Source organism: Antechinus flavipes, chromosome 4, assembly GCF_016432865.1.
Source record: "Antechinus flavipes isolate AdamAnt ecotype Samford, QLD, Australia chromosome 4, AdamAnt_v2, whole genome shotgun sequence".
NCBI classification, from domain to species: Eukaryota; Metazoa; Chordata; class Mammalia; order Dasyuromorphia; family Dasyuridae; genus Antechinus; species Antechinus flavipes.
Window position 1 is genome coordinate 189,958,288 of NC_067401.1, and position 24,935 is coordinate 189,983,222.

The window sequence follows — 24,935 nt, forward strand, 5'->3', positions numbered from 1 at the left end:
TTTCAAATAGGAAATTTCTTAATAGTTCATCAGAGGTTGGATTCTCTAACTTTACTTGTATATCTATGTCTAGTCAACCCCTACCTTCTTTGTGGATGAAACAAAATTAAGTGTACTGGAAATGTTTGGGTAAAAAACACAGCAAATTATATTACAGAGCCAAGGGCATCATAAGAGGAAATGAGGGAAAGAGTCAACCATTTCTCAAGATTTCCTTCAGAATAGTTCCTCTATCAAGGTCCATAAAGCCAATAAATCTCCGTGATATCTGGCTTCTCTGCTGCAGCTCAGTCCTACCTTTGCTCCTTATAAGGTGTGTTGTAACATCATACTTATTACAACTTCTCAAATGACCCTAGCTATCTAACTTCATAATTTTTATGTTATAAATTGGCTTAGGCTATGACCAAATGTACTGGCCTATCTGAACATAATTGTTATGCAACATTAATATAGTTCAAAGGACTTTCTTACACTAAGTCTGTTGTCTATTATCTTTTTTGGCTGGGATTTTATTTAAAATGTTATATTGATATTCACTGGTTTTATTAGTCTATACTTCACTTTTATTTCTTTATCCTTCCCTGATTTAGAAATGAAAACCACATTTGTCTCATTAAAGGAGTCTAATAGATATTCATCTTTCTTGTTTTTTGAAAACAATTTGTTTAGCATAGGAATTAGTGCTTTTTAAACGATAGATAATACCTGTAAATTTGCCTGGATAAGAACATTCTTTTTTTTTTTTTTCTTTTAGTTGAATTTCATTTCCTGAGACTGAGTTGTTAATGATTTGTATGTCATGTATTATTTCGTTTGTAAGTTTTGTTTATATTTTTAAAATAATCTTTCATCTCTTTTGAAATATCAGTTTTGATGTTAGAGACTAAATTGCCTTGAAACAAATGTTTACCTATTGCTCTGTTAAAAAATAAAAAAGTTGGGGCAGCTAGGTGGTGCAGTGGATAGAGCACCAGCCCTCAAATCAGAAGGATCTGAGTTCAAATCTTACTTCAGACACCTAATACTTCCTAGCTGTGTGACTCTGGGGAAGTCACTTAACCCCAATTGCCTCAGCAAAAGAAAAAAAAAAAATTGAACACTTCTCAGAAGTGATCTGGGACTTTACCCATATAAAATACTATTTGATTTACTTTTATTGGGGAGAAAGAAGGGAAAAAAAAGTGAAGGGAATTCCCTCTTGAAACAAAAGATATGTTTTTAAGATATATCCTGGGACCTTATCCTTTTTTAGCCCCTGGAAAACAAGGATTGCTGATCCAGACAACACCTTTGGAGTTTGCAGTTTGTAGGAGAGTGGGTGTTTACTAGGTCGGAAGAAGCAGAGTGTAAATATATTACCAGACTTCAGATTGAAATGGACAAAGGACTGGCCTCTCCTCCCCTCCTCTCCTGCAATTTTAGGTTAAAGGGCCTCAGGCTTGCAGAGAAAGATCTGCTCAGCTAGATTAAAGGAGGTGTTTTTCACTTCAAAGTGCCTGCTCAACAATGTGGGGTATCTGTTCGATAACCCTGACCTATAAACTATGTTAAACATCTGCCATTGTATCTTTTGTCCAGTAAAGTTGAGTCACTATTTAATGTCACAATGTGCCAGCAAGGGTGAATAAGAATGCTTATAAGGCTGTCCCTACTTCAGTTGGGCATGAAACCATGCCAGAATGCAATTGGAGGTCCATCCCGGCCATGTAGACCATCTAGGCTAGGCCAGTCAGAAATAAATTTATTTCTAAATTATGAATTACTATGGCCGTCTTGAATTTTATTGACTGGGCTATTTCAAGATGAGAGAGACAGAAGTCTGGCAGCTAAGTGTCCTCTGTGGAGGAACCTCAAGAATGGACTGTTGCCATTTACTGGGTCTGTATCTCAAGGAAATCATAAAGGAGGGAAAAAGACTCACATGTGCAAAAATGTTTGTAGCAACTCTTTTTGTGATGGCAAAGAATTGGAAAAGGAGAGGATGCCCATCAACTGGGGAATGGTTGAACAAGCTGTGGTACATGAAGGTAACAGAATATTATTGTTCTATAAAAAATGATGAACAAGCTGATTATAGAAAGATTTACATGAAATGAAGCTCAGCAAAACAAGCAGAACACAATAACAGCAAGAATGTGAGATGGATATAACAATGATTTTGAGGTCCCCTGATTTTAGGGGGGCTTCTGTTCTAACAATAAGTCAGTAGTCCTAATCTTCTGACTTTGCAGTCTCCCTCTGGAAACTCTCTGATTCTGAGTAGATCACACCTCAGTCAGATAGCTTCTGGCCTCAGGAAACTCCCACAAATGAACTGCTGAGACAATAGTGAATAGACCACTCCACTGTTCATTGCTGACGGTCAGATAGATAATCTGTTAGTGATAACCAAATTTGGGAGCCACTCCTCTGGGCCATAGAACTAGTATGTCAATGATAGAATGCTGGATAAGGGGGTCTTCTCTCTCTTAGCATGCTGATGATTTCTTTTGGAACTCAGCTTACTTGTAATGGCATTACAATTATAATAAACTTTGCCCCTTGACTAGAAAATAGGTTTAAGCCTGCAAATTCTTTTGAGATACCCCATGACACCAGTCTGTGACCCCAAACTTTTGGAGTCCCTTCCTAACTTCAACATTTGGTAGCCCAGTACTGGGAGAGTCTAGTGTCCCCCCAGCTTGATTCCCTCCTTGTCAAGGTGAGCTCCCCATTTTTTATCCCAGAATCCTATAGCAGGACATTCCAAGCCACTGAGAGAAGGCTTGTCTGGGTCACCATGAGCTCCACGCTCAGCAAGTTTTTCTTGACTGGGGACACCCAGACTGGGAACTTCTTGCAATTTTCTGTAAAGTTCCTAGGAAAAATTTTCCACCCTTTCACCTTCTCTGGGATGACAGAGAAGACAGAAGTACTTAAGGATAGCTTTTGGCAAAATTTTATGGCTTTTGGCAAAGATGGGACAGTCCTCTTTCATGTCATTTTGTCTGTCTGTGTCTCTGTGCAGAATGTTTGTGTCATGTTTGTTCTGTGAAGTAGATTTTGTTACCTAGAAAAATTTTAAATGCAACCAGCAAGAAAAAAGTCCTATGTTGTAGTTAGAATGCTAGAAATATTTCTTTAAAAGCCTAACATTAAAAAAACAAAACAAACAAAAAAAAAAAACCTAGCTTTTTTTCTGTGGATTTCAACTCTGGGGACTAAACAAAAGTTAGCTAATTAAACATCAAAATAACATCTTTGAAGATTCTCAAAATTTTGAAAGCAATGATTAAGAAGTTTGGCAAATTAGTCATTTTAAGATTACAACAAAAAATTTCTGAAATATTGGGGATAATTCCAGGAATTTACCTCATCCTGGAAGAAAACAAAAGAAAAAAACAAATTAGATAATTAGCAACTTTTTGCTAACCCTCCCTTAACTCCTATCTTGTTGGAGTCCCCTTCTGCTCTTAAATACCCTAGAGGGTATTAAGGAACCCTCTTCATTCTACTCTCCAGAATTCTGAGTGTATCTCAGTGATGGGGATTGCTAACAAGATCGTCATAGCCCAAGTCTCTTTGTTTGCTAATCTTTCTCATCTCAGATCAGATTTAAAACTCAAATTCTTCCTCACCTGTAGAAATAGGAGAAGCAGCTGTGGGGACCCCACACAACCTTGTCCAAACACCTCCCCAACCCAGTTTTGGGGGAGTGGGAGTAAAGCCCAATGGTCAGCATTCCCTGAGTCCTGGAACCTGAAAGGGATATCAAAGGGATATCCTGGCACCAATCACCCTAGCTTTCAGCAGGTTCTATCCAGGAACTGCTTGGAAAAAATTTGGATACCCCTGGCATACCACCCAGACTGGCAATATGAGATGGGAAAGCCAGTTAACTTCTGCATTTGGTAAGACCATCATTCTCTGTTTCCATTGTGGATATGTATTGGCTATGTAATTTATGGCAAATTATCTTACCTCTGCCCAGTTTTCTTATTTGCTATATGAATGTTAACTCCTTTATTGGATACAATTGTTTCATATCTGATAACTTTATGGGTTATTGGATTTTGTTTTGTTTTATTTTTGATGTGACCAATAGATAAATGATTTCTATGTTTGTGTAAAGTATTTTCAAAATTTGAGATATGATAGTAAAAGGAATTTTAAAGGAGCTCTAATTAAAGCCCACTAAAGGGATTATTTGCACTGCATAAATTTAGAATTTTTGGGAATTTTAGGAAAACAGAAAAGCAGTCTGCTACAACTTGATATCTAGAGTCAGACTTCTAAGGGCCCTGTCAGAAACTGACACCTTTTCCTGACTCAAGAAAGGGAAATGATTTGCATACGTTGGAAAATAACCAAGCTGCAATTCAGTTTGTCTAGAACATTTAATCAGAATCTAAGGAATCTCATTAAAGTTAAGTCAATTTTATCTCAATTTTAAGAATTATCTTGCTTTCTCCCTAAAACATTTAGGGAAACTCACTTAAAGGAATAGAAATTATGGCTAACATTGTCCAATTGATAAATAGTCAAAGAATATGAACAGACAATTCTCAGATGAAAAAATTGAAACTATTTCTAACCATATGAAAAGATGCTCCAAATCATTATTAATCAGAGAAATGCAAATTAAGACAACTCTGAAATACCACTACACACCTGTCAGATTGGCTAGAATTACAGAGAAAGATAATGTGGAATGTTGGAGGGGATGTGGGAAAACTGGGACACTGATGCATTATTGGTGGAGTTGTGAATGGATCTAGCCATTCTGGAGAGCAATTTGGAACGATGCTCAAAAAGTGATCAAACTGTGCATACCCTTTGACCCAGCAGTGTTACTGCTGAACTTATATCCCAAAGAGATTTTAAAGAAGGACCTGATGTGCAAGAATGTTTGTGGCAGCCCTCTTTGTAGTGGCCAGAAACTGGAAACTGAATAAATGCCCATCAATTGGAGAATGGCTGAATAAATTATGGTATATGAATATTATGGAATATTATTGTTCTGTAAGAAATGACCAGCAGGATGATTTCAGAAAGGCCTGGAGAGACTTAATGAACTGATGCCGAGTGAAATGAGAAGGACCAGGAGAGAATTATATACTTCAACAATAATACTATATGATGATCAATTCTGATGGATGTGGCCCAGCTATACCAAGCGAAAGAACTCTGGGAAATGAGTATGAACCACTGCATAGTATTCCCAATCCCTATATTTTTGTCCGCCTGCACTTTTTATTTACTTCACAGGTTAATTGTACATCATTTCAAAGTCCAATTCTTTTTATACAGCAAAATAACCATACAGACATGTATACATATATTGTATTTAACATATACTTTAACATATTTAACATGTATTGTTCAACATGCCATCTGGGGGTGGGGGGAAGGAGGGGAAAATTTGGAACAAAATGTTTTGTAATTGTCAATGCTGAAAAATTGCCTGTGCATATATTTTGTAAATAAAAAGCTATGATTTTTAAAAATTACCTTAAGAAAAAAGAAAAATGGGGGGGGAAAGAAATTATGGCTAAGCTATGGTTATTAGAAAAATTCTAAAATTGTTAAATAAGTTACTTAGAGTTATGTTGAGCCTTATCCATTTTATCTATTTGAGATAAAATTTCTTGCAACTATGGCTGATATTATTTGGAGTTTTGAATTCAGATATGATTGTCTGATAGATCATCAAGACAGTAATCCACCATTGGAAAGGAATATGCCACAAGGTACTCAGAGGAATGTGATCCTGAATTGTTACTGGTGGAAGTTAGTATATGGACAGGATTTGGGAGGACAACCTTGGCTTCTGTTTAAGGTGGAATCCTTCTGACTCACTTTTTAGTAGTGAAAGAACCTGCATAATTATTTCTGACTCTGGCTATAAAGTTAAACTGAGCTAAAGATACCTTATCCTGTCGTATATGTACTTTCAGGTTGAGTTCTGAAGGAATAGTTTTTGATTATAATCATGTCCCTGCGTTTTCCTCATAGCAAATTTCTATAATCAGGGCAAGTATTCAGTAGATGTAAGATCTTGTAGTTTTCTATCTGAAAATATATGGTCATTAAGTGAATATTTGGCCTAGTCATCTATTGCTAGATGTATATGTCTGGGTTTTTTTTTCATATTTTGTTGTTCCTGATAGGCATTTTTATTTGTGAAAGGTTACCTACTCTAATTACTGGGGATGCAAATGGTTGGGGTGATGGCCCCAGATGGGAGCTGGGTGTATACAACCCTAATTTGTATGCTGAATAGGCTCATTAGATTCCAGCCAGGCTTTGGTAGAAAATAACAGACAATAATGGTACTGGATTTGTTATAGTATTGAGAGAGCATATAGTTAGCAAGGAAAAGGCTTTAATAAGTTCCTTGGTGGAACTCACAATTTCCCAGTAGAAAGGGAATACCCCATGAGGTTGGGGTATACCCTTGTCTGGCAGGCTAAATCCTGAAAAGTATTTAATACCCTAAAAGAGCTAGTTAGCTATAGGGAGAAGTGGAATCGAAAGTATAGTGAAGTTACAAGAGATTCCATGTGATATGGGGAAAGGGAAAAAACACCACAAGGCAGAATGCTGTGGTAGGCTGTGGTGTAGGTGGGCTTACCCAAAAGAGAGTGGCAGCCACACAAATAGGTTTGGCCCACAAGTAGGTTTCATAGGAAAAATTTAACCTCAGGGACATGACTGGGATTTCCACAGAGGAAAGATTGAACAACCTGGAGAGGGAAGTTCAATTAGACAAAGATGGACTCCAGTAAGTAGAAAAAAAGGACAAGCCAGATCCAGAGGTATTGGAGACCAAAAACAAGATGGTTGAGGAAATGTATCAAGAATAGTATGAGAAGTCTTCAAAAGTTAATAAATAAAAGAAGAGGGATTGTATGTAATTAACTTGAGTGAAGACACTCTCATGGGAACATAGCCTTAAACTATACCTTAATTGTAACTTGAGATTTTATAATAGAACTAGCTAAAAAAAAAATAGCTAAAAAAGTTGCAGGTGTTTATCCCCTCCTTTTGGGATTACTAGCATTTAAGTATCTCTTTTAAAGGCAATTTATTCTTTTTGTTGTTGTTATAGCTTTTTATTTACAAGATATATGCATGGATAATTTTTCAGCATTGACAATTGCAAAAGTTTTTGTTCCAATTTTTCCCCTCCTTCCCTCCACCCCCTCCCCCATATGGCAGATAGACCAATACATGTTAAATATGTTAAAAGTATATGTTAAATACAATATATGTACACATATCCATAATTACTTTGCTGCACAAAAAGAATGGGACTTTGAAATAATGTACAATTAACCTGTGAAGGAAATTAAAAATGCAGACAGATAAAAATAGAGGGATTGGTATTGCTATGTAGTGGTTCACACACTCATTTCCCAGAGTTCTTACTCTGGGTAGCTAGTTCTATTCATTATAGAACAAATGGAACTGATTTGGTTCATCTCATTGTTGAAGAGAGCCACATCCATCAGAATTGATCATATAATGATCTCCTGGTAAGGCAATTTATTCTTTTTATTTCTGGGATAGATTTCCATGATTAGAATGTAAGGCTGTACTTCCCCAAACAATGGGGGGGGGGGGAAGGCCAGGTTAGGGGGACAGGGAATTTTTCGTTCAGATTAATCTTGTGTTTTGCAGTTTTTACTTTGCACTCCTTTTACTGACAAACACCTTGTCAGATTAAAGATGCCCTTTCTCCAGAGATCATAATATACCCATTTTTGCTTTTTCTTATTCTGAGTGTCTTTATTTTCCTGGTTGCTACTCACCCACACATTTCCATGATACTAGCTTTCCATCTCATCTTCTCCCATCCCCCTTTCTTTTTCCTTCAATCTTTCCCAACCTCAGGGTCTTTTCCAGTGAATCCCAGCTTTTCATTATGTGGCTAAATTATTTAACATTAGCTTTGGTATTTGACCTTACGGTGAATAGCCTGAATTAGTTTATTTAAGCATTGACTGATTTGATCTCCTTGTTTTCCAATGAACTCTCAAAAGTCTTCTCTAGCACAATTCACTAGTTCAACTCTCACATTACTTCTGGAAAAACTTATAGCTTTGACTTTAATGAACCTCGGGCTGCAAGGTAATGTGTTTTTAGTAAGCAGTCCAGATTTGCCTTAGCTTTCCTTACAAAAAGCTTGCTTTTAATTTCATGGCTTGCACTCATCATCTGAAGTGATCAAAAAGATATCTTGGGCTTTATATAATCTTACTTCCATTTCTTCTCCCTCTATCAGCAAAGGAGTGATGGGATCAATTGCTAAGACCTTTTTTTATGTTAAACTTCAAGTTAGCTTTTACATTCTCCTATTTTCACCCAAAATTCTAAATTCTTAATTCTTCTCTTAGTAATTCTTCACTTTCTGCCATCAGAGTGGTATCTACTGCATATCTGAGATTGTTGCTATTTCTCCCAGTAACCTTAATTTTGGTTTTTGATTCATCCAACTTGACATTTCTCATGATTTACTTTGCATATAAGTTAAACAAATAAGGTGACAATCTTGTCATGATCCTTTTCCAATTTTAAACCAATCATTTGTTCCTTGTTCAATTCCAATAATTACTTCTTGGCCCACATAAACTCTCTACTCAGGACACAAATAAGATGAACTCTCATATCTTTGAGGACTTGCCACATTTTGTTGTGATTCAGATAGTTGTAGTGGACCGGACCTCTGAAAAGATGTATTTGAATCTAGGTCAGCAAAGTACTTATAGTTAAGCCTAGTAGGGTGATGTAATGGTTCTCTAGTCCACACATAATCAGTATGCTGTAATTACAATAAGGTATATTAGGGCTAAGAAGGACTGGAAGAGACACATTCCATTTTTGACCAGCCTCGTAGTGGTTCCTGCCTTCATCATTTCTCCACCTAAAAACTAAGGCCCATCAGAAGGACCTCCAGAAAGCTAGCCTGGACATTACAGGTCAAAAAGACTTTAAAGATAACCAATGGAGCAAAAGTAGATGTTTTTTTTCCTGGAACTTCCTTGCTTTCTCCATAATTCAGAGAAGATTGGCAATTTGGTCTCTTGTTCCTCTGCTTTTTCTAAAAAAAACAAGTCTGCTCTTCTGGTAATTCTTGGTTCACATATTCCTTAAGTCTAGCTTGCAGAATCTTAAATTTAACATTGCTGGTGAATGAAATGTGTACAATTGTTCAGCAATTTGAACATTTCTTATCACCTTTCTTTAGGATTGGGATATAAAGTGATCTTTTCCAATTTAGTGACCTCTTAATTTTAAATATCCCCCCCTCCATCTCCTTCATTCATTAAATCTTTAATCTCAAACTCATCTCCTTTTCTTTATCTCACTAACTTTCCCCATATACAACCCACCCTTTTCTTCTGTTTCCTTGGTTTCTTCTATCATTTTCTTTTTTTTTTTCTGCCTTGTAACTTCTCTCCCACCCCAGCTTTTCAGCTTCCTTTTGTTTTTTTCTTCCCCTATAAGCTCCTGGAGGGCAGTGACATTTATATCCAATGTGCTTAGCACACTGCCTGGGACAAACTAGTAGCTTAGTAGCTTAATAAATTTTTATTATCTGACTGAATACAGAGGAAAATTGTTTCCCACTATTAAGACTTAGGGATGGAATTCACTTTAAAGGATAGCACTTAGGATATTTCAGTAGGAACACAAGTACTCCTTTCCCAAGGTTGATTCATTTTTCTTCAAGGGTTTAATCTCTACTATCCCACACACCTTGCCCAAAAACCTCTCAAATCCAGCTAGGAGGCGTGGGGATGCAATGGAGGTCAGACCCTATGGTCAGCATTCCCTGAGCCCTGGTTACTTGAAACTATCATCAAAAGGAGATCCTGGCCCCAGTCAACCTAGTCTTTTTTGCAGGTTCTGTCCAGCAAATGCCTAGGAAGAATCCAGATGCCCCTACCACCACCTAGCATGGCAGTGTGAGATAAGAAAGCTAGTCAGCCTCTGAATTTGGTAAGCCCACCATTCTGTTTCAGTTGCAGATATGATTTGGCTATGAAATTTATGGCAAATTTTACTTCTGCCCAGTTTTTTGATTTGTAAAGAGAAATAGTAATGGTTGTTATCAAGATCACAATTGAATTAGAATAAAATAAATGCTTATATAAATGTTCTAACTTTACATAGGTTTTTAGCTGGATTGGGCAAGTGTTTGGGCAAGGTGTATGCTTTCTTCCCCTATATCTATAGATGGGGCAGAATTTGAGTTTCCCTACAAGATCTTTTTCTGATCTGAGATGAGGGAAATTAGCAAACAGAGGGACTTGGGCTATATCGATTTTATTAGCAATCCCCACCACCAAGATACACTCAGGACTCTGGGGACTGGAGTGGAAAGGGTCCCTTAATATCTTCTGGGGCATTCCCAATGGAGATGAAGGGGACTTCAGACAAGATAGATATCAAAGAAGGGCTAGCAAAAAGTTGCTATTTACCTAATTTTTGTTCTTTTTGTTTCCCTCCCAATATCTTAGGAATTTTTTTCTTGAAATCTTAACATGACAAATTGCCAGACTCTTTAATCATTGCTCTCAAAATCTTGAAAATCTGTAACCACCAGCAAGGACCAAGCTAGGAATCAAAGATGTTAAATCTTTCCCAGGTTTTAATTACAGCATAGAAGTTTTTTCTTGCTGGCTGCATTTTAAATCTTTCCAGGTAACAGAATCTAGTTTCCAGACCAAACATGACACAGACATATAGAGACACACAAAAATGTCATAGAAAAAGATTGTCCCATCTTTGCCAAAAGCTATCCTATAATGCCTGCTTCTTCTGACATCCCAGGGAGAGTAGCAAATGTTCCTTAGCTAGGAGGGAACTGTTGCTAAAAATTGCAAGAATTTCCAAGTTTAGGTGTCCCCAGTCAAGGAAAATTTGCTGAGGATGGAATTCAAGATGACCCAGACAAGACTTCTCCCAGTTGCTTGGCATGTTTCAATCTATAGGATTAAGGTAGAAAAGGGGGCTTACCTTGACAATGAGGAGATGAAGCCAGGAGAGGCCAGACTCTCCCCTTACAGGCCACCAAATGTTGAGGTTCAAAAGGAGACCCCAAAAGGTTGGGATCACAGACCAGTGTCGAGAGGTGTCTCAAGAGAATTTACAGGCTTGAACCAATTTCCAAATCAAGGAAAAAAGTTTATTGTAATTGTAGCACCAATTGAAGCAGCCTTAGTTCCAAAAGGATTTAGCAAAGAACCAGGAGAAAGAAGATAAATTTATAGGACAAAGTTAGAGACTGGAACTTCACGTTACTTGCTAATTTTATGGCTTACCGGTAGGTCTGAGGGGTGATCTATTCACTATTGTCTCAGGAACTTGATTATCTGAGAGTTAGCAATGTTTGTTGAACTGTCCCAAGGCCAGAATCATTGACAGATTGTTGGAACAACACCACTCTAAGGTCAGGGATCTCAGGATCACTGCTGTATTTCCCCTAGAAGCCATACCCCATTGGGAGTACAAAGTGAAAAGAGAAACATTTCCTGCCTTTGAGCTTACATTTCAAGGACAACAACAAAAGGGAAACATGGTACTTTGAAGGGGAGAGGCACTGATGGACTTACAGAAGACATACACTCCCAAGAAACATCAGACAAAAGATGGAGGATTTATGTGAGGTTTAACACGGAGGTCAATAAGACTGGATAACTGAGTAGGTGAAGGAAATAATGTATATTATTCATTCATTCATTATTCAAATAATGTATATTCAAAATGTCACTTTGTGAAGGAATTTAAATGCCAAAGAGAGGACTTTATATTTGATCTTGAAGATAACAGTTGGGTGCAACTAGTTCACTAAGTAGGGGAATAAGTTATATCCATGCTTTAGAAAAATTGTCTTTGAAGCATTGAGGACAAATTAGAGAGGAGAGCTTAAGGCAGAGAGATGATGAGGGTCTAAATTAGGGAGTTGTGTGTACAGGGAGAGAGATGAATGTGAGAGATGTTGAAATGGAAAATGGATTTGTCAATTTATTGGCTATGTGGGATGAGGAAATGATGACACCAAGATTGCAAATCTAAGTTTGTAGAATAGTGGTACCTTTGAGAGAAATACAAATTTGGGAGAGAGGTGAATTATGTGATAGTTTTGTTTTTAAAAGAGTTCAAAATCTATTATCTCAAAGCCAGGTAAGGCTCAGGTCTACTACAGTACAGTTTCAGAAATCATTAGCAATAGAAAATTAGCAAATAGAAAATAGAATCCATGGAAGATAAGGTCACTGAGTTAGTATAGTGATAAGAGGCTTAAAAGCTTTGGGTAAATCTTCAGTTGGGAATGTGATATAAGAATGATGACCCAATAAAAGTGAGTAATATATTATAAAAACAATTTTTAAAGAATTACAATGATGAATGAAATGTTCATGATTCCAGAAGAATGCTGCTCAACCCATGACAGACTAAAATGCATTGAGATGAAATTTTGGATGTGGCCAAGGTGGAAATTTATTCTGTGATTACAGCTTGAATAGCCCTTGCCTAGTTTGGAAGGCATTCCATTCTCGTCTCTTCCACTTAAAATACTTATCTCCTCTTTCCTTTTAATCAGGTAAGGGTTAGCACTTATATTTATTGGTTACCTAAAACGTAATGGCTCCTCTGGGTTCCAGTTTCCCTTTCTGTAAAAATGGATTGAATGAAATGATTTTAAATCTCTCCTAGCTCTAAATCCTATCATTTTAAACCACATAGCTGAGCCAATAGATTAACTCAGTCTAAACTTACTGCTGCTCCTATTCTCCCATTCCAGTTCCAAGTTCCATTATCCTTCAAATCTGCCCTACATCACAAAACAAAGTTGAAAAGGCGGATTTTATTTTTGTACTTTAAACAAGGACAAATCAACCTTTGCAATCTCCTTCCAGCAAAAGTTCAATCAACCTAAACAGAAAATCCAACATTCAAGTTCTAGAAAGAACCAATGGACTGAAATTTCAAATTTAGGCTCATATGACAGCAATAAACTGTAAGCAGCACTTTGTGAGTGGCTAGTCACAAGTCTCCAGTCTATGAGCAGAAACCAGTTTATATAATCAGGATCAGAAATCAAGGTTTATATAAGTCCGTAGGTTCTGCTCCCAAGGTCGCTCTTCTCTTCTCTTTTTCTTTCAGCCACACCCTGAAAGTCCCTACTGGGAATTAAGCGACTTGGAGTTGGGAAGCTGGCCTGTAACCTAAATCTTCCTGGTCTCTCTGTAGGATTGTGGGAATGGGAGCAGTCCACCCCTCAGTCCAGGGCCGCAGTCTCAATCCAGGCTCTCAACCTTCCTTTACCAATAATTAGAAGCCAGGGCTAGAGGCAGGAAATCCTGGAGGCAACAAAGATGGCTGAGGCATATGGGACAGAGATAAGAGGTGAGCAGTAGAACTGTTATGATTAGGGTCTCAGTAATGGGAGCTGCAAGTCTCACAGTACCTTGGCAATGGAGAACAGGGCCTGGGAAAAAAAAGGGAAAAAAAGAGTGAAGATGAGCCTCTTTTCAAAGTTCAGTTCAGTTGCTACTTCTTCCATGAAGGCTAGTCACATAACTAAGCACATCTCTAACTCTAATTTTCCTAAAGTGCTTGGAAGCTTTTTTGTGCCTTTTGTTAAACCTAATGTAATACTTATGCACAAACGATCATAGACTTAATGGTAGGAGATCTAGAAGGTATCTAGTCCAACTTTCACCCCTATTTTACAAATGAGGAACTAAAACCCAGATTAAGTGATTTCCCCAAATCTGAGGACCAAAATCCCAATCTGTATAATTGTATACCCGACCCCCAGCATACACTTATATTTTAGATATAGATTTTACAGGTATTTGATAAGTCTTCAAAAACTGTATTACTAGAGAGGAGCCCCAAGACTGGTTCTGCTCTGGAGTTGAAAAGAATGACCAGGTCTTTAAACCATGTTCCTAGGGTACAATCTCACAACCACTAAGGAAAACAGGGCCCTGCTGCCACAGGGAACAATCTAAAGCAATCAGGATCCTTGGGGAAAAGGAAGGTAGGTATTACTGACCATTTATTCTTTAATGAAATAGGGTAAAATACTGTAATAACAATAATGATGATGATAGCTAACATTTATAAAACTTATTACATGCTTTACAACTATTATCTCATTTGATCCTCACAACCTTGGAAAGGAGGTACATGGAAAAAGACATGGAAAAATAACAGCAGACCCAATGGTTATCACTTGCAGGATAAATTTAAAATTGTTTGGAATTTAAAGTCCTAGACAATGGAGCTCTCTTTTCTAGGCTCCCTACACCCTACACTCTGTCCCACATTCTCTGACATCCAGAGATTATGACCACCTTGCTGTTTCTCCCACGACATTCCCTGTCTACAGAGTAGGCATTTTCTCCAGCTGAGCCTCATGCCCAGAATATTCTTCCTCTGCATCTCTATCTCATGGCTTCAAGTACCAGCTAAAACTCCACTTTGCACAAGCTTTTCCCCATTTTCCTTTAATACTAGCACCTTTCCTCTTTCTAATTAACTCCAATGGCTTGTTTGCATGTGTTTTCCCATTAGACAAAGAGCTCCTAGAACCAGGGAAGGTTGCAATCCTTTCTTTGTAATTAGAGGGCTTGGCCCACTCGGACCTTTCATGAAAGGTAGCTTCAATGGGATAGTGGCAAGGGGCTGTTCTCGAAAGACCTTCCCACTAACTGCTCTCTTGGATCAACCGGGCCACCTCGGGGAAGCTGGCCTCTTCCACCAGCTGGCCTCCCGGCTCACAAACACCCACCCAGGCAGCTCCTCTGCCAGGAGGTAGCGCACCGCCTGCCTCTGCCTGGCCCGGGCAGCGCACAACAGAATCTACCAGAAGGCGTCCCAGGCGTTGATGTTGCCCCTGCGGGCCCCCGGGTCTCGGGCTCCAACAGGTCGCGCAGTTCCGCATGTTTCCCTCCTGCGCAGCCCGCTGGAGTCTCGCGGTCTGTCAGTCCCAAGCCCCCTGGCTCTCCACAGCCCCAGATCTCTGCAACCTAGTTTTCCGCATCCGTTTTCTCCCCCCGGGTGGTGCCTGCGAGGGTCCTGGGGGCCCTTTGGGGAAATCTACCTCCACCCTAACCACGGCTTCATAGAAGTCCCAAACCGCGGCTCCATCCAAGGGGGGTTCTGGCTCCGGCTGCTGCCACCCATTCTTCCAGAGGTCACTCGAACCACGGGCTAGGGTGAAGGCGACGAGGATGGGTGAGACATGACTGTCCCGGAGGGAGAACATCAAGCCTGCAGCCTCCGGGAGCAGTTACAGGACCAACGTGAAACGAACGTTCTTGATCTAAAACACGTAGTGTGTAATTCTTTTAAACTAATCCAGCAAAAGGAAGGCAAAGCCCCCTACCCAGAACTGCACGCCACCGGCCAACACGAAGTAAGTTAAAAGGTGACAAGACTCCTTTAGGGACCCCGGCTCCAACTCCGTAAACTTGATAAGAGTGCGGCAATTTTCAGTACGAATAGCAACAAAATCAGACCAAGATTCAGTTCCGGCGCCGGCACCGAAAATGATCCGGAAGCAGATAGCTGAAGCGAATGCGCTTGCGTCAAACTACAGCATCAGTGCGAAGGAATGGCGCGGTCAAGAACTGATGTAAAACCTGAAGTGTGCCACCTTGGCAGCACCCATATAAGTTTGCAAAATGTACAGCTGGGAGCTGGAGTGGGACGAGGGTCGGGGAAAAAAAAAAGATAGAAATGTAATTCTGCGCCTGCGCCATTTCCCACGTTTTCTCCACCCCTTAGCAGCCCCTGTTGATTCGAATGGCCCTTTAGCAGGAGGTTGTCGCGTGCCCAGAGGCTCGAAGGCCTCGGTGGGGGAGGGGAGGGCGCTGGCCGTTATGGTTCTTCGTTTGCATAACGCCCCACAATGCTCCTCGTTCCTCCCAAGGTGGCCCCCAAAGCCCATTTCCTGGGGCCAGAGACGGGGTTTCAGTGGAGTCAACTGCCCAAGGAAGGTGGGCACAGGCCTGCAGGGTGTAGCCAAGTCTAAACGTGAATTAGGGCCACGCTGCCTCTCACTCTTAGAACAACCAACATTTGAGGGCTGGGCTGTTGTTGAGGGCAACAAAGAGCCCCGTGTTGCTGCAGGCCAGATTAGCCCCTAAGACAGGAGGAGGAGGAGGAGGAGAAGGAGGAGGAGGAGGAGGAGAAGGAGGAGGAGGAGGAGGAGGAGGAGGAGGAGGAGGAGAAGGAGGAGGAGGAGGAGGAGGAGATGGACAAGGGCAAGGGGACAACTAACAGGATGGCTGGTGCCTCAGGTTAGCGACCTTTCCTATGACAAGCCCCTTCTCTGGAGGTTGGGGTTAAAGCCTTTCACTCCCTAGTGTCATACTCCCTCCAGTCTCTGGAGGGAAGGGACAATGAAGAAAACTTGGTTCCTCAGTATCCTGGAGGAGAATAGATTATATTCTAAGACTATAGATCCAAATAGGATCTATTTGATAGAGCTGGCAGAGGGGATAAATTGGTATAAGAATGATTGGAGAAGTAGGGATAGGGGATGGTGTGAGCTAATTGGCAATTTGGAGAAGAAAATAGAAGATAGGGAATAATGAAATTGGATAAGGATTGGAGATAAACTATGATGGAGGGGTGAAGATAAAGGAAAATGGGATGAGGGAAGGCCTTCATATTTTACTGATAAAAGAGAAGCCATCCTAAAAGAGCTCTCTGTTCTCACCTATTCTATAAATCAACCCTTTCAGTTGTTCCCCATTTTCTTTTGTGCCAGTTTCCTATAAGAAAACATCCTTTCTCCTTTTCAACTCCCTCTCAACTTGTACCTTTCAATTTATGTCCATGAGCATGCTCCCCCATCTTCAAATTCTTATCCACTGTCTACTAAAATGCTCTAAAGCTTTTCTCATCCTTCCCTAAAGCCTCACGTGACCCTGACATACACTCAAGCTATTTCTATTTCACAGCCAAACCAAAAAAGCCTCCCACTACCACAATTAAAACAGTTCTCTCCAAGATTATTAATAATTTTTAATGATAAATTACTAACTTTATAACATCAATGGCTTTTTCTCAGTCCTCATCCTTTTTAACCTCTTAGTTTTTCACACTGTTCATCACCCCTTCTTCCTAAATATTGGATCTCAATTTAGCTTTCATTATATTTCTCTCTTTTGGTTCTCCTACTTGAATGACCACTCCTCAGTCTCCTTTAGTGGAACATCATAGGTGTTCAAACCACTATAAGGTGGTTTTTAGCTCCCCTAAGGCACTATCTTGAATCCTCTTCTCTTTCTCTGCAACATTTCTTTTATATCAATTCCCATATATACAAAGGTCTCTTAAATGTATATATCTAGCCCTAATCGTTTCCCCAAATTCCAAGTCCTATATCAATTAGTTCCACAAAACCTTGTTAAGTATCTACAATGTACTAACCACTGTAATAGGAACTTGGGATACAAAGACAAAAACATTATGAATAAAGTATTAGCTGGCTGCCATACATCTCTACTGGATGTTTTGTAGCAATCTCAAACTCAGCATGTCCAGAATAGAACTCATTTCCCACCATGCAAGCAGCACTCTTCACACCTAGCCAGAACCATTTCGATAATTTCCAGGTGCTCTTTCTGCTTCCAATTTGTTCCCTTTCCAATCTACAGTAATCTATCTAGAAGCAAAAAAGATCTTGCTAAAATCATCACTCCCCTAATCAAGAAAATTATAAACTATTGTTCTGTTGAACTATAAGCTATTGTTGAGTCTAGGATAAAATACAAATTCTTCAATTTAGCATTTAAAGCCAGAATCTGGTTCCAGTTCCCTTTCCCAAATTTATTGCACATTACTTTCCTTCATTCATTAGTGTCATAGTCAAACTGACCACCAATAGGTCAGTTTGCTTTTCCTAGAATTTGGCACTCCATCTCCTGATTCTGTGCCATATTGTGCCTTTAAAGATTAAAAATAAATCGAGAAGCTAGACCATTATGTTAGACATTCTACCTATGAGATATGTAGGGGAAAGACTTTCCAACTTAGGAAATGCACAAGAAAAATGTCCCTCATTTCTGGAATGTACTCCACCATCTTTCTCTTAGAATTCTTAGCTTCTGTCAAGATTCAACTCAGATGCCAATTCCTACAAAAATCCTGTGTTAATCCTCCTAGATTTTGATTTTCTATCAAATTATCTTATATTTATATACTTCTTCTACATGGGGGTAGTTGAGGAATATCCACATCAATGAAATCACAGATCAACTAGAGTACTAGAATATATGTATTTCATCTACAGAATGTAAGTGCCTGGCATTTACAGGGACTTTTTCATGGTTTCTTTTGTAATTCCAACCCCATCAGTGCCTTGAACATGACAGGCATTTAAGAAATGCTTGTTAAAGTATTTAATCAATGAAGGATGATTGAGAAGAATGGGATGATGAAAGCTAGTTAAGGGGGATGATGAGAAAAGAGGAGATGATTGGGAATATGGGTGAGGGATAACAGGAAGATGATTGGGAGATATGCAGTAGATTGAATATAAAGTGAAGAGCTAGATCGTTATTTTAGATATTCTACCTGAGAGACATGTTGGAGTAAGATTCTCCAACCCTACTTAGTCTGGGTCTTGCCTTCTATGGGTATGAGACTACATTTCCCATGTGCACTAGCGTTAACCTCGATCTCGGGTTCCCATTTCCAGCATTTAAGCTAGCAGCCTCCAGTGCCCTCCTTTATGGCTCCGCCCCTGCCCTATTTCACTGATAGGGCAGGGGCAAAGGGGACTTCCGGAAGTCGTATTCTCCTAGTCCTTTCTTACCACTGTTTCGGAACTTCACCTCCCGTCTTCCATCGGGAAACTTGACCGTCTGCGCTTGCGCTCCGTGTACTTTCCTGCCCTCCTGTTTCTCTTTCCCCCTTCCCCTCCCCTTTACGCCCTCCCGTCCCCTCCCCCCCCCCCCCCCCCCCCCCTGCTTCTCCTGCCGCGGTCGGGTCCGCGGCCTTAGCTGCGCGGCTTCGGTGCTGCCGCTGCCGCCCCTGGGAGCAACCTCTCCCTCTCCCTCCCCAGTCCCGGCCCGGTAGGTGAGTGGGAGGGAGGGTGACTCTCCGCACGCTGGGGGCGGGACCTGAGGACGCCAGGCCTTGGGGAGGGAGAGATCCTAAGGAAGAATAGGGGAGGCCAAGGCGGCCTCGGACTTAAGGTGCGCGGAGACGCCGAGGGCCCTCCCCAGAGAAGTCCTAAACCTCCGGAGACTCTGAGGGCCTCGGAGGGAACAGTCCAGGAAACCGGCCCTGCGGAAGTTGGTTGGGACTCGGCCTCCTGGGGGGAGGAGAGGGCCTTCCGGGCAGCTGAAGGGGGCCGGTAAGGAGTTGTGGAGAGGGCCCCTGGGCCAGGCCTGGATCGCTCTCCCCCAACAGACAGACAGATAGACAGACACACACACATACGCACACACACGGCGTGGGGGGGGGGGGGAGGGAAGTCGGGGAAAGGGGGGAGAAGGAAAGGGGAGGGACACAGGTTTTCTGAGCCTTGGGGAAAAAAAAGGCTTAACCCAAAAGGTGAGTGATGGAGAAGCCTTGGTTTTGCGGAGCAGGGGAGAGGCTAGAGAGGATTTCTCATCTGGTTGAGGAGCAACATACCCCCATAGTAGCCTGGAGAGGGGAATGGTGATACTTCCTTAGGAAAGGGGGCCAAGGTAGCTCTGGAGAGGCTGGCCTTTCGTCCTCCAAGCTAACCTCTTTTCCCTCAGCTGACGTAAAGATGAGTAGCTCAGAGGAAGTATCATGGATCTCATGGTTCTGTGGCCTTCGTGGCAATGAATTCTTCTGTGAGGTAAGATTTCTTGTCATTAAGGGCTCCTCAAATTCCCTATTTACTAATTGTCCTCAGATACAAATGTTTTCCAATGTGTCCACTCCCTTCTAGGAATTAGATGCTTAGTCTCTTTTCTCTGTGCTAGCCACACAGGACTTGTTGCTTTCTTTCAACAGTCATTATATACCATGTCATTATGATCCTAAAGACAGTCTGGATCGATCTTATTTAGTAGACATTACCAAGTCTGGTAGAACCTATAGACACCTCAGAATAATGTTTTTAGAGACATAAGATTATAGTGGAAGTAAGCTGTGTTGATATAGTAATCAAAATATTGAATGGGAGGGGGGAAGTTCGGGGTCCCCAGACTAAGAATCTCTATTGTCATAAGGAGAAAGACTGAGATAGCTTCTTTAGGTTACTGTCTGATTGAAGTAATCTGAAGTAAGGGCATTGAGATGAAGCACCCATTTAGGGACAAAATAGATAGTTATGCTATATGACATGTCAGTGGTAACTTGAATCCCTTCCCATCCTAGTGTTAGTAATCCAAAAGCCAGAGTTCTTCCCTCACTTCTGCATTCTAACAGGTGGATGAAGACTATATCCAAGATAAGTTCAACCTCACAGGGCTCAATGAACAAGTGCCCCATTATAGACAGGCACTAGACATGATCCTCGACTTGGAACCTGGTGAGATACCCACTTATCCACCCCCCAAAATTTAATTTTCCCAGATCCCTGTATCTTCTCCCTGATCACTAGTTACCTGAATCTGAGTCTCCTAGTTCTTTTTCAGCACACATAACTTTTTTTAATTTTATTTTTTTAATTGTAGCTATTTATTTACAAGATATATGCATGGGTAATTTTTCAGCATTGACCCTTGCAAAACCTTTGTTCCAGCTTTCCCCCTCCTTCCCCCCCACCCCCTCCCCTAGATGGCAGGCAGATCAATACATGTTAAATATGTTAAAGTATATGTTAAATACAATATATGTATATATATATCCATACAGTTATTTTGCTGCACAAGAAAAATCGGACTTAGAAATAAGGTAAAAATGACCTGAGAAGGAAATCAAAAATACAAGCAGGCAAAAACAGAGGGAATGGAAATGCTGTGTTGTGGTTCATACTTATTTCCCATAGTTCTTTTGCTGGGTGTAGCTGGTTCTCTTCATTTTTGAACAAATGGAACTAATTTGGTTTATCTCATTGTTGAAGAGAGCCATGTCTATCAGAATCGATCATCATATAGTAGTATTGTTGAAGTATATAATCTCCTGCTCCTGCTCATTTCACTCAGCATCAGTTCATGTAAAGTTTCTCCAGGCCTTTCTGAAATCATGCTGCTAGTTATTTCTTAAAGAATAGTAATATTCTATAACATTAATATACCACAACTTATTCGGCCATTTTCCAATTGATGGGCATCCATTCAATTTCTAGTTTCTAGCCACTACAAAAAGGGCTGCCACAAACATTTTTGCACATACAGGTCCCTTTTCCTTCTTTAAGATCTCTTTGGAATATAAGCCCAGTATACACTGCTGGATCAAGGGTATGTACAGTTTGATAACTTTTTGAGCATAATTCCAAATCAGCACACATAACTCTTAACCCAAGTTTTTTTGTAATAGAATTCCTCAGTATTCTGGACCTGCTATACAACGCCTACCACTTCTTGATTTTAATTACAAAAGTTACCTTGCCTTATCTCTGCCTTGCCCTCCTCCTACCCCCAATTTTTTCCTTTCTCTCAGTGTCTTTTAACTTCCTATTGCCACCTAATAACCAGATCGTTTGCTTTGGTTCATGTTTCAGATTTGTGGGAGGGAAAGCAGAGGAAACTCAGATTTACATAGTAATATTTTGTGGAAAGAACTCTTTTTCTAAGGTGGTTAGACAGTTGGGCCCAGATTCCTGGGCAGGGTAAGGGTGAGTGGGCTGGGGACAAAAGGAGGGTGGAGGGAAGGTCGACCTGATTGATATTTCTTTGGGATGGGTAGGGTTCAATATGAAAAGGGTTGAATGACAGCTAAATGGGTCTTGGTTTGGGTGTGGGGGACATGTTTCAGATGAGGAATTGGAAGACAACCCCAACCAGAGTGACCTGATCGAGCAGGCAGCTGAGATGCTGTATGGATTGATTCATGCCCGCTACATCCTTACAAACCGTGGCATCGCCCAGATGGTGAGGTTATCCCACCTCAATCCAATTTTGTTTTCTGATTTTTGAGGAAATGAAAAGAAACTTAAGTGCACATTACTTTTTTGTTATTCTTAGATAGAAAGCAAGGGGTTAAAACTTGCATAGGACTTTCCCATCTGGGAGGATGAAGTTCAAAATTAGGCTATTCCACAATTAGTTTTTGTTTATTATTCATGACACATTTTTTCTGTAATCTGTAGTTTCTGTGTGGTTTTTAATGCTCTGTATTAGGGAAGTAGGAACCATTTAACATTTGTGGGGATGACTATCTTCATTTTAAGATGACCACTAGTTTCACAAGGACAAAGTTAAGAATTTTCATGTCTAAACAAAGAAGTCATAATGGGAGCCAAGGAAAAAGAATAATTCGGGTAGTTACTCTGTGTTTTTGTGTGTGTGTATGTGTGTATGAGATTCCTGTAGTTTTAAAGATCAGGGTAGCACTTTATAATTATACCTGTGGTGGAAATGTGTCCCAAGAATATTTATACATCTATTTACCAAGATACACATACACAATTTATTTGTATGTATAGTCTCTGTTGAGCCAGTACATTAACATTGCTTCTATTTCTCAATTATATTCCCCTTCTCAGTTGGAAAAATACCAGCAGGGAGACTTTGGCTATTGTCCCCGTGTATATTGTGAGAATCAGCCCATGTTGCCCATTGGTAAGTATTGGGAATAGAGGGGAAGGAATTCCTAAGGAGGAGTGGAGTTGGGATTTATGGAACCAAATGCTTGGGTCCTTGGTTGGAAGCAGGGGGAAGGTGAAGAACCAGATGCTGAAACTGCCTCCTACTGTTCTTAGGACTCTCAGACATACCAGGTGAGGCCATGGTGAAGCTGTACTGCCCCAAATGCATGGATGTTTACACTCCCAAGTCGTCCAGGCACCACCACACAGATGGTGCTTACTTTGGCACTGGCTTTCCCCACATGCTCTTCATGGTGCATCCTGAGTACAGGCCCAAAAGGCCTGCCAACCAATTTGTGCCCAGGTGAGAATTGAAGAATGGGTTGGACCTCACTATCACTCTTTTCTTGGTTCTTGGGAACACTTCCTTGGAAACTGAGTGGAGATAGTTTGTTGGGAGATGATCACAAAGGGCACCCTTTAGATCCTACTCAATAGTGGGATGAAAATGTAGGGACTAGTCCCAGTTTTCCCTCTTATCTTTTCTTCTCTCCAGGCTGTATGGCTTCAAGATCCACCCTATGGCCTATCAACTGCAGCTTCAGGCAGCCAGCAACTTCAAGAGCCCTGTCAAGACCATCCGCTGATTTAGCTCCTCCCCTTCCCCCAACACCTCAGGCTGTGACACCATTCCCTCTCCCCCAGGACACACACACCTTTCCAGAACCCCTAATGGTTTTTAGTTTAAATTAAGAAGAAGTCATTATTGTGGTGGTGTGATGGGAGTATGAAATAAAGTGGAGGAAAAGGCACAGCTTCAGCCCAATGACTGGGAAGGGGAGGGGGGGAGAGGAGTTTTTAAATATGACCAAAACCTGGATACTCATAGCCTACCACTCATCCACACCCCCCTCCCAAAAAAAAAAAAAAAAAAAAACTGCCCTAGTTTGCAATATAAAATGAAAGGTTATATTTGAGAGAAGAACAGAAGTCAAATTTAGAGTATAGAGACTAAAGGCAGATCATAGAAAGGTGGTGGGTAAATTATTTCAAATCCTGACTTCACTGAGAAGTTCTTCTAAAAGCAAGGTTTCTGTGGTTTCTGTCCCTTTCAAAATTTTCCAAATTCTTTCAGATAAAATTGGTTTTAGAAACTAAAGAATGATGATCTAACCCCCCCCCCCCAAAAAAAAAAAATAGTTAAATCTGATAGGAGCATAAATAATGCTTGTTGGTACCTGGATGGCCTACGTCTCCAAGGCAAGAGCCTGAATTGTGAGGTCAGCGATGTCTGCCCGGAAAAAAGTGACTAGATTATGGCCTATTGGGGTAATGTGGGATCTGCCTCCAGCCCTTGGCATGTTTTTCCACTTGTCCACTCCTGCAACTTTGAAGAGCAGACAATTTTAGAGCTTTAGGGCCCCAGGTGGTGAACATTGTGTGAAATTCAGGAATGGACTTGTGTTATCATCCAATTAAAAATTGCCATCTCTGAGCCGGAAGAGTTTTAGAAGACAGATATCACCTGGCCATATGGAAATAGAACCATTTTTGTCTTACTCTCCACTCCCCAACTCACCAGCCCCTTCCAACACAGCTTCAGCCCTGAGACCTTGAATGGGTGAGAACACTGCTCCTCCCAAGTTTGTGGGCAGCTTTTTTTTCTGCCACCCACCTCCAACCCCCATATGCATATATACAACCCTCTTAGGGGAATGGCAATAGTAATATAAATCCTAATCCAGAAAAGCCTTGCCCTCTGAGGCAACACACTGATTGCCAGAGTTGCATCTTCTGTTAGGTATCATCCCTTAAATTTCCATCCTCCTTACAGAGTGTTGCTGGACTTGACCTTGGGTAAGCATGTTATAGAGCAAAACCCTGGATTGATTGAAAAGACCTGAATTCTTTTCTCATCTCTGCCACTGGGTGACTTGAGCAAGACAATCTTGGGCTTCAGTTCTTTTTCATCCTTTTCACTTTGGGTTCAAATTGATTGGCAATAGAAAGATGACTACCAAAGGAGAGGGTTTGTATTGTTGCTCAGTAATAAGCCCCTCTTCTCTTAGGAGCCAAACTCCGCCTCAACTCCCCCTTCCTTTCTTCCCTTCTATCTACCCCAAACTAATCCATTGCTACCTATGGATGCATCCTGGAGACCAGGGAGCTAGGCTGCATCTTGGGCTCTTGACATCTGCCTCACAGCCAAGGGTGGAGGCTACCTAACTACCATTGTTCACAATGGTGA

The 24,935-nt window shown here is 40.7% G+C and overlaps 2 protein-coding genes across 3 annotated transcripts; one reads left to right on the forward strand and one right to left on the reverse strand.

Annotated features, from left to right (window-relative positions):
* Positions 1-12,844: 12,844 nt before the first annotated feature.
* On the reverse strand, positions 12,845-15,893 carry GPANK1 (G-patch domain and ankyrin repeats 1). The gene is given in 4 exon segments (XM_051996675.1): positions 12,845-13,148; positions 13,150-13,522; positions 14,795-14,865; positions 15,071-15,893. Coding segments are annotated over 4 exon segments (708 nt in total). The 5' UTR covers positions 15,272-15,893; the 3' UTR covers positions 12,845-13,085.
* A 3,118-nt stretch (positions 15,894-19,011) lies between these two features.
* CSNK2B (casein kinase 2 beta) lies at positions 19,012-23,499 on the forward strand. Of its 2 annotated transcripts, none has more exons than XM_051996215.1 (7): positions 19,012-19,095; positions 19,767-19,849; positions 20,425-20,527; positions 21,916-22,031; positions 22,646-22,721; positions 22,862-23,051; positions 23,244-23,499. In XM_051996215.1, the coding sequence occupies exons 2-7, from the start codon at positions 19,778-19,780 to the stop codon at positions 23,332-23,334; spliced, it is 648 nt and encodes a 215-aa protein (XP_051852175.1). In that variant the 5' UTR covers positions 19,012-19,095; positions 19,767-19,777; the 3' UTR covers positions 23,335-23,499. The 2 variants fall into 2 exon arrangements, with proteins under 2 accessions (XP_051852175.1, XP_051852176.1); XM_051996216.1 differs by having other exon boundaries at positions 19,016-19,091.
* The last annotated feature ends 1,436 nt before the right edge of the window (positions 23,500-24,935 follow it).

Excerpts from the sequence above, each read along its gene's own strand:
- CSNK2B (XM_051996215.1), top strand. The coding sequence starts at position 19,778 with ATGAGTAGCTCAGAGGAAGTATCATGGATCTCATGGTTCTGTGGCCTT. Across the intron at positions 19,850-20,424 it reads GCAATGAATTCTTCTGTGAG|GTGGATGAAGACTATATCCA; the intron begins GTAAGATTTCTT and ends GCATTCTAACAG. Across the intron at positions 20,528-21,915 it reads GATCCTCGACTTGGAACCTG|ATGAGGAATTGGAAGACAAC; the intron begins GTGAGATACCCA and ends GACATGTTTCAG.